We start from the raw sequence: 15,109 nt of genomic DNA on the forward strand, positions 1-15,109 counted from the left end.
GATTCTTGGTTTCCTGAACTTAAATTAAAAAACTGTTTTTTTTTATTTATTTTGTGTTATGTGTCCCTTTTATTTATTTATTCATTTATTTTGCATTTTGTGTTATTAAATAGTGAAAACATATAAACAATGAGCATAGTTTCTTCCATCCTCAAAAACCCTCTTCAGATATCTTTTTGAATTATTTACACTCAGACGCACCCTCGAGTCTCAATAAGCCTTCATTGACAGGTTCATCTGTTAATGAAGCATGGAATAAGATGAATTCAGTCATACCAAACATGCACTCAAGTCCACAGGTAGTCTTTAATGGACAAGAATTCAATACCACTTGTCTGTGGTATTGCAGTCCACATTATGCAAATGCACTTTGCCCATTGGGGCTTATTATTAATGCACATAGTTTGTAGTGCTGGAGATCAGTGGCACAACAGCCAAACACATACGTTCAGATCAAGTGCGAAAAAAAAAGCCAGGGGCTCATCTGGACTCCCAGGAGATTTTGAACTACCTCAGCAGACTCTTAAAGTGGCAATCCAATACCAGGCCTCTGCGCAATTCGATCAGGCCAGCTGAGATAGATTAAAACTATTTGTCACCATTGAGAGGAAGGGGGGAAAAGTGTGATGGTATAAGTATAAAACCAAAGGAGGGAGTGGAATAGACTTCTGCCCCAGTGGATATTTGATAATTAGCTGTGGAGCTGGCGATGTTTGTGCTGCCAGCTGTGGCTGGGTAAGATTCCCCAGAATGAAGGATAGAAGAATTGCATTTTGTTAATAACTGCATAATACATAGCAGTTCTTTCTGCGACTGTATTTTATTTTAATTTTTTTCATTTTTCATTTTAGTGATTTGCACAGAAGCTGTGACTTCCTTGAACTGCCCAAAGGCTGGCGTTCTTACTCACTGCACTTGTTTCTCATATACAATGAACTCGGCCCTGCTTGCTGTAAACCAATAGCAGTATGATTGTTTTTTCAGTCACAATATTGTCTAAAATCAACCTCTGGCACAGTAATTTATCATTCAGTTGCCTTTTGATTTTTACATTGAATTGTTGAATCCTTGGGCTCTATTTTGATGGTCCATGCGCAAAGCGCAAAACGCTGGGCGCAAACGCTTTCAGGGCATGTCAGAATCCGTTTTTGCTAATATAAGGACGGAAAAATCCGCTTTGCGCCATGGCGCATGGTCTAAAAGGCTTGAGTTTATTTTCTTAATGAGTTATAGGTATGTTTTGAGAATAAACCAATCAGAGTCTCATCTCCCATTCCTTTTAAGAGCCAGTTGTGTCGCGCCATAAGCGCATTTACTATTTGCATGACGTAAAGTAAGTGAACGTGTAAAAACTGAGCATTTCACTAGCAAGAAAACTGTTAAACCGAGCACCTACAGTGCAAGAATGAGAGATAAATTATTAACTTCCACTTTCGCTCTCTTGGATAGGGAAACCTTTACGCATAAACATCAATTAGCCTACAAATAATTACTTTCATTTGTTAAGCGCAAAGATTTGTTTTAAAACTGTTTCTAAATTCAGTTCTAATTTCCAGCGAACAATAATAACAAAGTGTGCTCAAAAACCTGAGTTATATCCAAATACACATGCTGTGCCCCATATGGTCTAAAACCTGACAGGTGGTCAAATCTAAGCTTATTTTTAATAAAACAAAAATAAATATGGATATAATAAATAATAATAATATTATACAAAAGCAAATTGAAGGAACTGAAAAAGCCTCCCGAGATGAAGAAAGTATGAAGGCAGTGGTTTTTAAATTCATGTAGGCAAGCAAATAATGTTTTTTAACATTGTAATATTCCTTTATATTTATATCCTATATATATCCTTATTATATCCTATATATATCCTTATTATATCCTATATATATCCTTAATATTTTATGTTTTTTTTTTCATATGTAAAGATATTTGCGTATTGCTCTACATCTTGTGTGTATTAAACAGTGTGTAAGCCAGGTGCACTCTGCGCCAGACAATAGACCGACTTTGTTCAGGTCTAAAGAACAGACTATTACAGTTTCTCAAAATAGCAACGTGCCAGCAACGCACCAAAACACGCCTGCTTTTTTAGACAAGAACGCCTATGGGCGCACATATAAGCGCAAATGCATTTGTTATTTAAACAGCGTGGCGCAACACCTCAAAATGACCCTTGCGCCGAGCTGTAAGTAGCATATAACAATTGCGTCGCACCTTGTGCCACATTGCGCAGGGTGTGTGATAGAGCCCCTTGTATCAGAGCTAGACTTTTAATATTAAATCATGAAAATGTTATTCAGTATTTTAAAACTATGGTCTAAAAGAGTTATTTATATATACCTGTATATGTATATTGTTATAGTACATAGCCTATTAGCAATGGTGAAGCAGACGGGCATACAGGACACACGCTGCGGTGGGGACCCTCCCAAAATTAAGCTTGTTAATTTTTGTAATTTCCTTGAAGGAAAACTGGCGTCAATCGATCATAAACAGAATAAATTGGTTGTTTAGTTTGATTTAATGAACAGTAAAAATACTATAATCCATAACATACCATAGCTACACAAAACATGTTTCTCGTTAATGATTCATACAATAAGACTATGCTCAAGGCTTGAGCATAGTCTTATTGTATGACAGCCTTGAGCATAGTCTTATTGTATGAATTTTTTTCCATCGAAAAAAAAAAACCTTGCTTGTGAAGTGATTGTGAAGCCCTCCAGAAGGTGGACCTACGCAGTTTGTGCTACGCCACTGCCTATTAGCTTATATTAGTAATCATGAAATAACAATGACAGATTCTGAGGTAAATTCTTAAGCATACATTAGTTAATATCTATTAAAATATAACAGTTTTATAAAAAAAACATTTAAAGATATAGTAAAATATTATTTTATTACTATTATTATTATTATTATTATTATTAATTGTTTTAGTAGTATTGTTATTGTAATTAAAATAAAAACTAATAATATGCAGTTTTTAAACAATTTAAACAGTTATATTTAATTATTATAATTATTATTATTTAAATGTTGTTATTCTTAAACCTATTATAGAATACATAGGTTTTGTATTTTATTTAAATAGTTATTTTGTCATGGTGGAAAATAATTTTTGATGGAAATGTTTATGTCAAGTGGCATCCTCCCGCTGTTCTCCGTGAAGCAAATACAGAAGTAACTGAAACTGCATTTCATCGAAATTCCACTTGTCCTGGCTCCATAACAGAGCAAATTTCTATTGACCCTACTGTTAAAATGGCCAACTTTACAAAAGAAATGAAGGTGTTTACAGCCTGGTGCAAAGAACGATTTTGGTTCTTATAGCTAATATTACCTTTCACGACAACTGTGAGGGGGGTGAATTTTTATATAACTCATCTGTTTCATTTATATTAGGTTTGCATAATTAAGGGTGTGGCCACTTGAGTGACAGCTAGGTCTCGCTGGTCACCGTCACTTCACCTTAGCTGATTCCGGCTGATTAGCCGCTAAACTCGGCATATATATCATCATTTTGTTTTGTTTTTATGTGGCTTTACAGAGTCAGTAGCTTTTTGGAATTATTTCTAACATTTATCAGATGATATGGCATGCTGTGTGCACTTAATTATGCTCACAAACCCTTCACATGGCCTCTATTTCTCAGATGAGTGAAATTATAGACTTATATACCATCTCTATAAATGTATTTGTTTTATTTAAGATTATTTATAGTTTTTTTTAGAAATATGATACACTTCAGAATCTGACAGATTGATTAGCTGTAGGCTATAAAACAGTCATCTGAAACGGTGTACAGTGTTATGCCTGGATTTTATAAATAGCCTTGCATTTACTAACACAGACTATATTTTAATTGTTTGGAAGTAATTCGCATTTGCCACATGTAGAAAAACGTCATAAGAACAATTCTTAGTGGCTCAATTCATTACAACATTTTTTTTAAAGACTAAACACTTTATTGATATAGTGTACAACCAAGCACATGTGGTCAGAACACAAACGAGTCACAGGTAATGAAGTATTAAACATTTTTCCCAAAGAAAAGCCGATCAAAGCAAAATGCTAGCAGGCATCTGTAGCTCCTCTCACGCTCCACCTCTTTGCCCTTGTTTGGTTTCCCCTGGTCGGCAATGGTTGGCCTGCTTTTAGCTTCTTTTGTGCTATTCAGAAACCTATAGGTGATGTCACAGATACTATGTCCATGTCTTTTACAGTCTATGGTTCATATTCAACAAAACTATTTCTTCCCATTCTTATATAATTGAATATGTTTTTTTTTTAATTTTCCTTTATTTCTGTTTTTTCACCACATCAAATTCAATTACATTATACTGCCAATTTAAAAATGTAAAAATGACAAATACTTGGTCTTACACTTTTAATTTAATTTAGATACCTATAATAACCCTGCTGGGATAAATAGATATGTACTTTTGGAATTTCAAAAAATATATCCATTATTCATTCATTTTCCTTCGGCTTAGTCCCTTATTTATCAGAGGTCACCACACCAGAATTAACCGCCAACTATTCTAGCATATGTTTAACGCAACGAATACTCTTCCAGCTGCAACCCAGTTCTGGTGAAAAACCCATACACTCTCACCTTCATACAAACACTCATACACTCATTCACCTATAGCACATGTCTTTGGACTGTGAGGGAAACTGAAGCACCCGGAGGAAACCCATGCGAACACAGAGAGAACATGCAACCTCCACAAAGAAATGCCAACTGACCCAGCTGAGACTTGAACTAGCAACTTTTTTGCTGTGAGGCGATAGTGCTAACCACTAAGCCACTATGCCTCCTTCAAAAAAATATTTTGTTAAAAAAAATATTTTAGGGCAGTTCAGAAGCGCAGCAGAAGCAGCTCCCTCATTATTTTGCTGATAGACCTTTAGCTCTTCTTTAGCCTCATTCAGTCCATCCGTTCCTCAAGGCTTTCATCATAACAAGGTGAACACCTCAAGGGAGAATGTAGCCTCTCTCTTGCTCCCACTTCCACCTCCAGGTCATGTTATGATTTCAGATGGGAGACCGATTGATCTGGAAATGTGTTTTATAGGATCTGTGTTTTCGAGACCTCTGTGTGGCTAGACTGTCATCTGGGAGACTGGCCACTGTTTGATCCTAAACAGAAGAAGCTCTATTATTTTCGCTAATATTATAATGTCATAGTACGTGGACCAGAAGGAACATATGGTGCGTTTGAAGCATGGATGTGTCCCCTTTTGTGTGTGTATCACAGGACGGTGACTTGGAGGCCTTGATCAGACACATGGAGAACGTTCTGGTTGGAGATTCAGATGGTGAGTACAGCCTAATGTAATAATTAAGCACATTTACAGCTGAAGTAAGAATTATTAGCCCTCCTGAATTATTAACCCTCTGTATATTTTCCCCCAATTTCTGTTTAATAAAATACATAATAGTTAATAGTTAAAACTTAATAGTTTTAACTAGATATGTACATTTCCTGAAGAAACTGTGAGTGGGTTTTGCCATGGCATAACGATGTGGTAAATGCATCACTGTTTCACTTGGTTGCTACAGTAAGTGCTTGCTAGGTGGTTGCTAATGCCTAGTTCACACTAAAGGATTTTAAGCCTGATTTGAGCCCGATTTGGAAGTTAACGAGCTCGCCGACAGATCGGGCTGTGATCGGGAAGAAATCTGCGGGTGCTCGGCGCTCGCCGCTCTTTATGTGTGAACTACTGAACAACGCATCAACGAGGCTCGCTGACGCGTCGCTGACACCTCGCAGACGGAAATCCAACATTCAGCATGCTAAATATTCCAGAGCAGTCGGCCAACTCAACCCCACGTGTGGTCCGATGTAGTGACGAGCTGCAGCCAATGAGAGAGCATATCAGCATGAGCTGAATGCCTGTGTGCTCAGGAGCTCAGCAGAAACATCTGTGATTGGTCAGAATGGGCATCGGTGCACTCGCTTCATTCTGTGTTAACACAGACATGAGAGTAGGATATATTAACTGGAACTAGAATTCTGTAACTATTAGAATTACCATACTGCTCATTCTGACCGTTCTCATATAAAACGCCATACTGTCACAACATATTTACATTCAAAGCTATTACTGAGATATTAAAATTAAGCTTTGAATGTTTGGCATCATATTTAATGACACTATTACCCTAAAAATATCATCTTTTTTTGGTAATACAGCCTAAAATATTTAGTTAAGATACTAAAACACTTAAAGGTCTTGGCTTTCATTTTCACTTTTAAACAGGAGCTATTCGGCACAGAATCTGCTGTTTTGAAAGATATCTGAAGTAAATTGATGTTTTTGCCATCAGAAAGTTTTGTTTATGTTAGCAGGAAGTTGCCAGGCAAGAAAATGCACACATATTTAAAGTCACAGTGAAAAATATCAGACATGAATGCAGTCATTTTGACCAATATGGTAATTTAAGGCAGAAATGCTCAGTTCTTTACTGTTTTGTAATAAAAAAATAACAATGTCAGAAAGAAATACACTGATAGTTAGAAAACGGCAGGGTGTTATAAATATGTTAGTTTTATTTCAAAGAGTTATAAAATTACAAAAATTAAAAACTCTCTGTGTATCTATCCACTGGAACCTGCAGATGAGTGATTAATCCGCTGATAAATCAGCTGATTTGACGATGTTTTTAAATGCTTTCTCCAAAGCTTGAAAAGCTGTCAGTGATGTAATCAGCACACAAGCAGCCAATTGTGTTCAGCTTTTTCTGATGACTCCTCCCTCAAATTTTCATTGGCTGTGGTTTGGTTGCTTGAATGAGCTGATGGGGAATGAGATGTTGTCAGATCATGTAGTGTGTGACCCCCCTCTTGTGGATCATTCAAAGAGTGTTGCGTAGTGTGAACACCTCAGAGATTAAAAGACACAAAGTCAAGTCATGTAGTGTGAACGGCACAGCGATCTGCTGATGTTTAAAATCCTGTAGTGTGAACTAGGCTTAAGGCGTTCGGAGTAGTTGCTATGCAGTTGCTAAAGTGTTTTGTGTGTGTGTAACCAGTGAATGGAGATAGAACGACTGAAGATCGAATATCACTGCAATTGATTATTTATTACTAGTGCTGTCAATCGATTAAAAAAATTAACTAATTATTCACACTTTTTTTGAAAATTAATCGCCATTAATCACATTTGAAAGACTGAAACTTGTAATTTTGGCTATTCAAATTAAAAATTAATGTAAACGCAAGACTTTTTAAACGCAAAACTATTTAAATTAAAAATATAATTGATTATTAGAATTATTGTTTAACTTGTAACACAGATTTCTTCATGTAAACAACATACCGACAATAAACCATCAAGATCCTGGCTTGACAGCCATATTTATTACAGAAATAAAAATACAGGCATGTTAATGCTATTTGAATTTCAAAATAATCAATACCAATGAAGTAAACATTGAATTCCAAGTTGGATTCTAAGTGGACTGCAAAAATACAGGCATTACAGATATGGAAAATGGAAAATTATAATAATAATAAAGTATTGAATACAAACAATTACACTCATTGTAAAGTTGTATTGCTGTTAGTTGAGAAAATTAATTATAAAGAAGAAACAATTTTGCTCAGTCCTCCTTTACATTCCTCTTGTAGCTAAGACAGTCCAGTCTAGACATCCCAAGTCTCCCTGAAGTTGCGGGAGTATCACAGTGCACTCCAAAAGCACAGTGACTCCCAGATGCCAGCAAATGAATTAGAATCTCGCGTCTCCCGCTCGGTCCTTAAATATTTGCACACCCATCTCCACCGCATCCCTCCTAGCTCTTCAGGTACGTCACGTGCAACTCACCCCCACCGCTATTCAGGTACCTTTTTTTTAACTGGTTAATTATTTCAAATTAATCGCATGCGTTAACGCACTAATTTTGACAGCACTATTTATTACCCATACCAGTGAAAAACATGTGAAAATATTTGTATAGTGAAAGAATAAACATTTACAATGAAACAATGACAATTTACAGTACCTTTTGGAGAGGAGGTAGTTAGAGGTGCTTAAATCAAAGAAAGAAATATAACAAAACAAACTAACTTCATCAAAAGGCCATGAAATCCCCCTGTCTCAGCAGGGTGTTTTCATACCTCCAGTTTAAAAAAAGTCAGGAAGATGTGTGAGTCTAGCTTTGTTTAGGTGGGTGTCGGGTGGTGAAAGAGGGAAGGGTTTGCATGAAAGGGGGAGTTTCTGTTCGAGCACACGCTGACTTTCACAGAGGCAAAACAACACAGACGCAGAGGAGAAAGACAATGACTATGTTTACATGGACATCAGTGATCAAATTATTTGCCAAATTATTAAGTTGTTGACTGTAACTGCAGTTTGGCACTTTCACTTTTGCTCAGGAACATTTCATGCATGCCCCCTGTGACAAATGAGATATTGGATGCGAGCAACTGCTGGAAAAGTGTCATTTTAATGTACAGTAATTTGATAACATACGCTGAATGGGAGAGAAAAAAAAAACATTGGTAGGTAGCATCAAAAAACCGTGTGTATAGACTATCCTGTCACAAAATGTGGCAAAAATCCTACACGACATGAATAGTTTAGGGCACAGGTGTCAAACTCAGTTCCAAAAGGGTCGCAGCTCTGCACAGTTTAGTTCCAACCCTAATAAAACACACCTGATCAAACTAATTTAGTCCTACAGGCTTGTTTGAAACCTACAGGTAAGTGTGTTGGAGCAGGGTTGGAACTAAACTGTGCAGGGCTTCAGCCCTCCAGGAATTGAGTTTGACACCCCTGGTTTAAGGTGTTTACATGTTTACATTAAGGTGTTTACAAGTTTACATAAAACAAATATATAAAAATAATAAAATAACAAAAAGAAAAGCAGGACAAGAAACATTAAATGTATCAAACATCTTAACTTAAACCCAAAGTCAGCGGCCACTTTATTAGGTACACCTTACTACTACTGGATTGGGACCCCTTTTGCCTACAGAACTGCCTTAATCCTCCGTAGCATAAATTCAACAAGGCACTGAAAATATTCCTCAGAGAATTTGGTCCATATTGACATGATAGCATTGTGCAGTTTCTGCAGATTTGCCAGTCTGAGATGATTCACGCTTTATGACATGGTGTGTTATCCTGCTGGATGTAGCTATCAGAAGATGTGTACACTCTGGTCATAAAGGGATGGACATGGTCAGCAACAATACTCAGGTAGTCTGTAGCGTTGAAATGATGCTCAATTGATACGCATGGGCCTAAAGTGTGCCAATAAAATATCCCCCACTTCATTACACAACCATCACCTGCCTGAACCGTTGATACAAGGCAGCATGGATCCATGATTTCATGTTGTTAGCACCAAATTCTGACCCTATCAACTGAATGTCTCAGCAGGTATCGAGACTCATCAGAACAGGCAACGTTTTTCCAATCTTCTATTGTCCAATTTTTGGGGAGCCTGTGTGAATTGTAGCTCACTGGGTAATTTCTCTTTTTTGTACCATTTTCTGTAACTCCTAGAGATAGTTGTGCATGAAAATCCCAGTAGATCAGCAGTTTCTGAAATACTCAGACAAGCCCCTCTGGCACCAACAATCATGCCACGTTCAATCTCTTAAATCAACTTTTTCCCCCCATTCTCATGCTGGGTTTGAACTCTAGCAGATCGTCTTGACCATGTCTACATGCCTGAATGCAATGAAAGTTGAACAGGTGTACCTAATAAAGTGGCCAGTTAGTGTATATTAATCCATAAATAAAATAAACTTGCATGGATGTATGCTTGATGCACATTTTTTAAAGAAAGATCTACAATATAAAATGTAGTATACTTAGGGCTTAATCCATCAAATCTATAATTCATTTGCCAAAGAATCCTTTTCAGGATACGCTTTGTGCACCAATAGAACCTCCCTTTCAGCCACACTCCATTACCAGTGTGAGATATATAACATCTTTTTCCAATACTGACTAGCCAATTACATATAGAGGTCAGAGAGCAGACAAAGACCTGCTTATTGAAGGTCACAGACCTATAAAAAAAAATCCATTCTTCTAAAGAAATGCGAGTACGCTCATTTAGCTCCATAACCGAATCAGCCAGTTTCAGCTCTCCCAGTGTGCGATTGTGAGGGTTTTGTGGTGTTCCTGATGACTCTGAGGTGAGGATGTCAGGAAGCCTGTTCATCTGCTACTTGAAGTTGTGGTGACATTGATTATGTAATTCATGCTATTTACAGGCTCTGACCACAGATACTGTATGTGTATTTCCGCATTGAAAGAACTGGAGTATTTATATCCAATGCTTTCTTTCCTGGTTCACTTTACCTTCTTAAGTTTCATACTGTATGCTTGAACCACATCAGCCTCTGAATGTAGTCTTTTTGCTTGTTGTTTCAATGCAACAAACAGATTGTTTTATGAGCCGTCGAAAATAAATACTTTATTTTATTTATTGCTTTTACTCTATTAATTATTCTTTTGTTTTATTGGTTTTGCTCCATGGTGAGTGTGGAAAACTTTCAGGCCATTTTGCAGATCTTAGAATAGAATTTGCAATATAATTAAACGTTTTATTCATCTTGTATATTTTTGTTGTTTTGTTTTGTATGTTTTGTCATTGTTTTTTATACCTTGCAAATGTTTTTTATTTGAATCAATTTGAATAAATCCTATTTTATTTGATGTATTTTAAATGTTAAGTGATAAAATAAAACTGAAATCTAAAAAATATATATATTTAATACTTTTACTTTACCTACGGATTTACCTAACGTACCTTCCAAAATGTAACATCTTGGACCACATAAATCTCTAAGTTTTGACAGAATATTTAGAGATAAATTCTGAGATTAATGTGATCCAATGTATCAAATGTTGGAAATCTGTTCAAACATTGAAAAGTTTTATTTATTTATTATTAAAATTATAATTATTATTATTTGTTATTATTCTTTTTGTTAAAAAATATTTATTTATTTATTTATTTGTGCAAAGAACCATGCTAACTGATTACTAAATAATTATTTAGTCAGAACACAGATCTATTTTATTTTATTTTATTTTAATGTTAAGTGAAACAAAACTGAAATCTAAAATGTATACTTTAACTTTACCTCCAGATTTAACATACCTTCCAAAATTTGATATCCTGGACCAAATCAATCTCTAAATTTAGACCGAATATTCAGAGATAAATTCAGCGATTAATGTGATCCAAGGTAACACATGTTGGAATTTTGTTGCAACATTAAAAAAAAAAAAAAAAAATATATATATATATATATATATATATATATATATATATATATATATATATATATATATATATATATATATATATATATATATATATATATATTTATTTATAATTTATTTTTTATTAATTTTATATATTTTTTATTTTTGTTAATAAAATTTATTTATTTATTTGTGCAAAGAACCATGCTTACTGAATACTGAATAACTATTTAGTCAGAACACAGATCTGACACTTTCGGTATGATTTCAAAATGTTTCATTTTTAAAATTATTTTCATTTAGTTTAGTTCATTGATTAATTATTTACGCCTTTTCATTTGTTTTTTTGAAATCTACAACCTTACAAACATGTTTAGTTTGAAAAGTGTGCTTGTGTGTATCTTCAAAAAATGCCACTTAGCATTGTTATCAAGTACAATTTGAATTTGGCATTAATTGTACAAATGATTTTGGGGCCACTGCAAATGAGCATTGGTATTTGTCATCTCGAGTTAGCATTTATTTCTGAAAATGTCCATGCATACAGATGAATTCATTTGTCGTTTGATTATGACAAAACGTATTATTCACAAAAGTAGTCAAAAACAAAAACTCTTTCTATCAAGCCAAATATACAAAAAGAATCCATTAGTAATCCTCATGTATACCCATAATAAAAAGGTTACTCTTCACTTCTGAACTCAGCTGACACATCTCTAAAGTAAGATAAATGATAGCGGTGACAGGGCAATGCATTATGGGTGATGTGAGTTCAGGTTTGGTATTTCTGGTTCAGTAAGAGAAGAAACACTTTCTAAGCTGATCCCATTTCTTCTTTTCACCAGCCACCGTGTCAACACAAGTGTCAGATCTGTTCAACCAAAAGAATAAGAATGGATTGAAAACAAACCAGAAAAATAAAGGTTTTTTTTTTTAGTTAAAATTGAGCAGCAGTAATTCTGATTTTGATTAAACCAAAAAGCTATTCAAAAGATTGATCATTACTTTTAATAACCAGTGAATTGTGGCTGAAAATTACTGCCTGTTACTGTACCACCAAAAATATTAAGGCACACTTCTGACTCGGCTAATGGAGCTCAAGAACTGAACCTTTAAAAATACAGTTGCATTAAACAAACTACAATGCTAAAACGCACCTACAGTACATTTGGTCAATTATTTATTTATATAGTTTTGATATTTTTTTGATTTTTGTCTATTGATATTTTGTCTTTTTGTTATATATTATATTAATATATATATATATATATATATATATATATATATATATATATATATATATATATATATATATATATATATATATATATATGTTGTTAATTTTGTTATTTTTAAATCTCTAATTAATTTTTTTATTACTTTATTTTTTAATGTTTAGTGATTAATCAAATTTGTAAAAAAAAAACAAAAAACCACTTTTTAATATTTTAACTTTACTGTACCTACAGGTTTAACATACCCTCCAAAATATCCTGGACCACATCAATCTCTAAATTTAGTCAGAGTATTCAGAATAAGTTCAGAGATCGATGTGGTCCAAGACATCAAATGTTGGAATTTTGTATTAACGTTTGAAAAAAAATTAAATAATAGAAAAAGAATTGTTATTAATAATTTATTTAATTTGTTAAAGATATGCACAAGTGCCACAACAACAGGTTTTTATTACTCCTTAAGAATTATTGTGAAGAGCCCTGATGCATTGCTATTTATCATAATTATAGTTTTGCTCCACCAATGACACACAAGCACACTTGACCTACACATAACACAATGCTCCGCTGCTCAGACATGATTTCTGTGTGCACATGTCCTTGTCACCTGCTGACTTTTCAAACCAACAAACACACACACACACATGCAAACACACACACAAACTGGTTTGGCTTGGTGAACCATAACGCTCATGTCACTGTGGCTGTCAACTCAGAAATTCAGCTTTTTCACATCTCTGACTTCATTCAGCACTGGCCTACAGAAAATGTGTAGCCTGAATTGTACCAGATCTTTTATGTAATGTGTAAAATGTCTTCTCCTGGTGCCTTTTATCCTGTATTATCTTAGAATATCTAAAATGTCATGTAAACCGTAAACTTTAAAATATACTTTCATAAAAATTGCTTTTTTATTAGAGATTTGTTCATTAACATGAACAATAAAGTTGAATATAAGCCGGTAAACGTTTATTGCGCTAGATTAGATCAACTGTGTTACTTGTTTATGATTTTCTCCTGCATCTTAGATCTTGGATATCTGTAATATGTATTTGTGATGAACTGAATCAACATTGAAGCATCCTTCAGATGCAAATCCTTCTATTATTAGAAAGTTAACAGCAGTTCACTTTTGATTTAAGCAGTTTTTTTCTTTTTTTTACTGTAATCAACATTAAAAACATTAATTTTTTTAGCATTCTTTGATTGAAAGATCAAAATAACAGCATTAATTTGAAATTATTATTATTATTGCTATTTTTTCTAAACAGAAGCTTGATAGTTTTATATTTTTTTATTTACTGTCTTTAAAATTGAGACTAGTTGACTAAATGATACTGAATGACACTCAACTAAATGACACTCTAGACCATTTTGAGGGATGTAACAGCTTCCGAGAATCCAAAAGAGCCACATATTGAAAATGTTAGGATTGCTATTTTAACATTAAGTTATGATTGAATTGCCTCTTGTTACTGTTATGAAATAGTTTGATAACAAGCAGGAAATGTTTATGGGGCAATGACATGACCACAATGAAGTGGTCTAAATAATGCTGGTTTGTTTTAACCCAAAGTTGAATCAAATATGGATGAAACCCAACTTTATTATTTTTTCTAATTAAATTTAAGATATTAAATCAAATTTTAACCCAACAGTTTTTAACCCAACCGGTTTCATCCATATTTGACAATCTTAAAAAATCTAGCATTTTTAGAGTAGTCATTAGCATATTTTTATTTTATTTTATTTGTATTTTTATATTTTTATATTTATGTTTTAAATAAAATTTTATTATTTTTATTTTTATATTTTTAATTAAAATTTTATATTTTAGTTTTATATTTATTCTTTCTATTTAATACAATTTTTGTATTTGTATTTGTATATTTGTATATTTATATTTTTTATTTAATTTAATTTTAATTTTTATAATTTTAATTTGAATTGAATTAAATTAAATTTTACTTTGCATGTGTTCATTTTCTCTGTTTCTTGCATAGGTTCAGAGTTTAAAAATTTAATGTTATAGTATAAACTACCAGTTATGAGAGAAAATTCTGTACATTTTATACTGATTTAAATGTGAAACAACTTCAATTAGAACCACGTGACAAACAATAGTAACTATTGATATCCAAACAAATATAATACCCTTACATGGATAGTTGCCTAGTTTTTCTTATAACTTTTCACTTACAAATAGCATGTTCAACACTGTAAAGCAAGCAGTATTTAACAAACAACACCTTTACATTGTTAATTCATCATTTATTATAATAATTCTGCTAATAATATTGAGTTTGCACTTATAGTACTATTTATTGATTAATACTATTTATTGATGTTGAATAAATCTATAGAGAAGTTTAATGTGTTATTTTTATATATATATATATATATATATATATATATATATATATATATATATATATATATATATATATATATATATATATATATATATTCTGTGTTTTGTGTTTTTCACTATGTAAGACTATTCAAAATGGATTATTTAGGAAGTACATTAAGTTTTTTTGACTCTCTGGAGACTAGACTAGGTGATTTAATAGCTGTTGACAAGATTTTCATTTAAATATATTGAAATGAGTTGCAATCCACATCCC

At 33.3% G+C, this 15,109-nt stretch overlaps 1 protein-coding gene and 1 long non-coding RNA gene across 13 annotated transcripts in view; one reads left to right on the forward strand and one right to left on the reverse strand.

The window, feature by feature from the left end:
* Positions 1–15,109, forward strand: part of nek11 (NIMA-related kinase 11) — a 246,927-nt gene that overhangs the window by 82,433 nt on the left and 149,385 nt on the right. For all 12 annotated transcript variants that reach the window (XR_015511922.1, XR_015511923.1, XM_087287730.1 and 9 more), the window contains one exon: positions 5,271–5,331. Coding sequence is in view for 10 of the 12 variants with exons in the window: in XM_087287730.1 (XP_087143856.1) it covers positions 5,271–5,331 (61 nt within the window). In the remaining 2 variants the exon portion in view is untranslated. The remainder of the gene's footprint in view (positions 1–5,270; positions 5,332–15,109) is intronic.
* LOC147840390 (uncharacterized) overlaps positions 1–15,109 on the reverse strand; it is a 65,083-nt gene that overhangs the window by 37,882 nt on the left and 12,092 nt on the right. The gene's annotated exons all lie outside the window — the stretch shown is intronic.

Source organism: Danio rerio, chromosome 16 (assembly GCF_052040795.2).
Source record: "Danio rerio strain M-AB ecotype USA chromosome 16, GRCz13ab, whole genome shotgun sequence".
NCBI classification, from domain to species: Eukaryota; Metazoa; Chordata; class Actinopteri; order Cypriniformes; family Danionidae; genus Danio; species Danio rerio.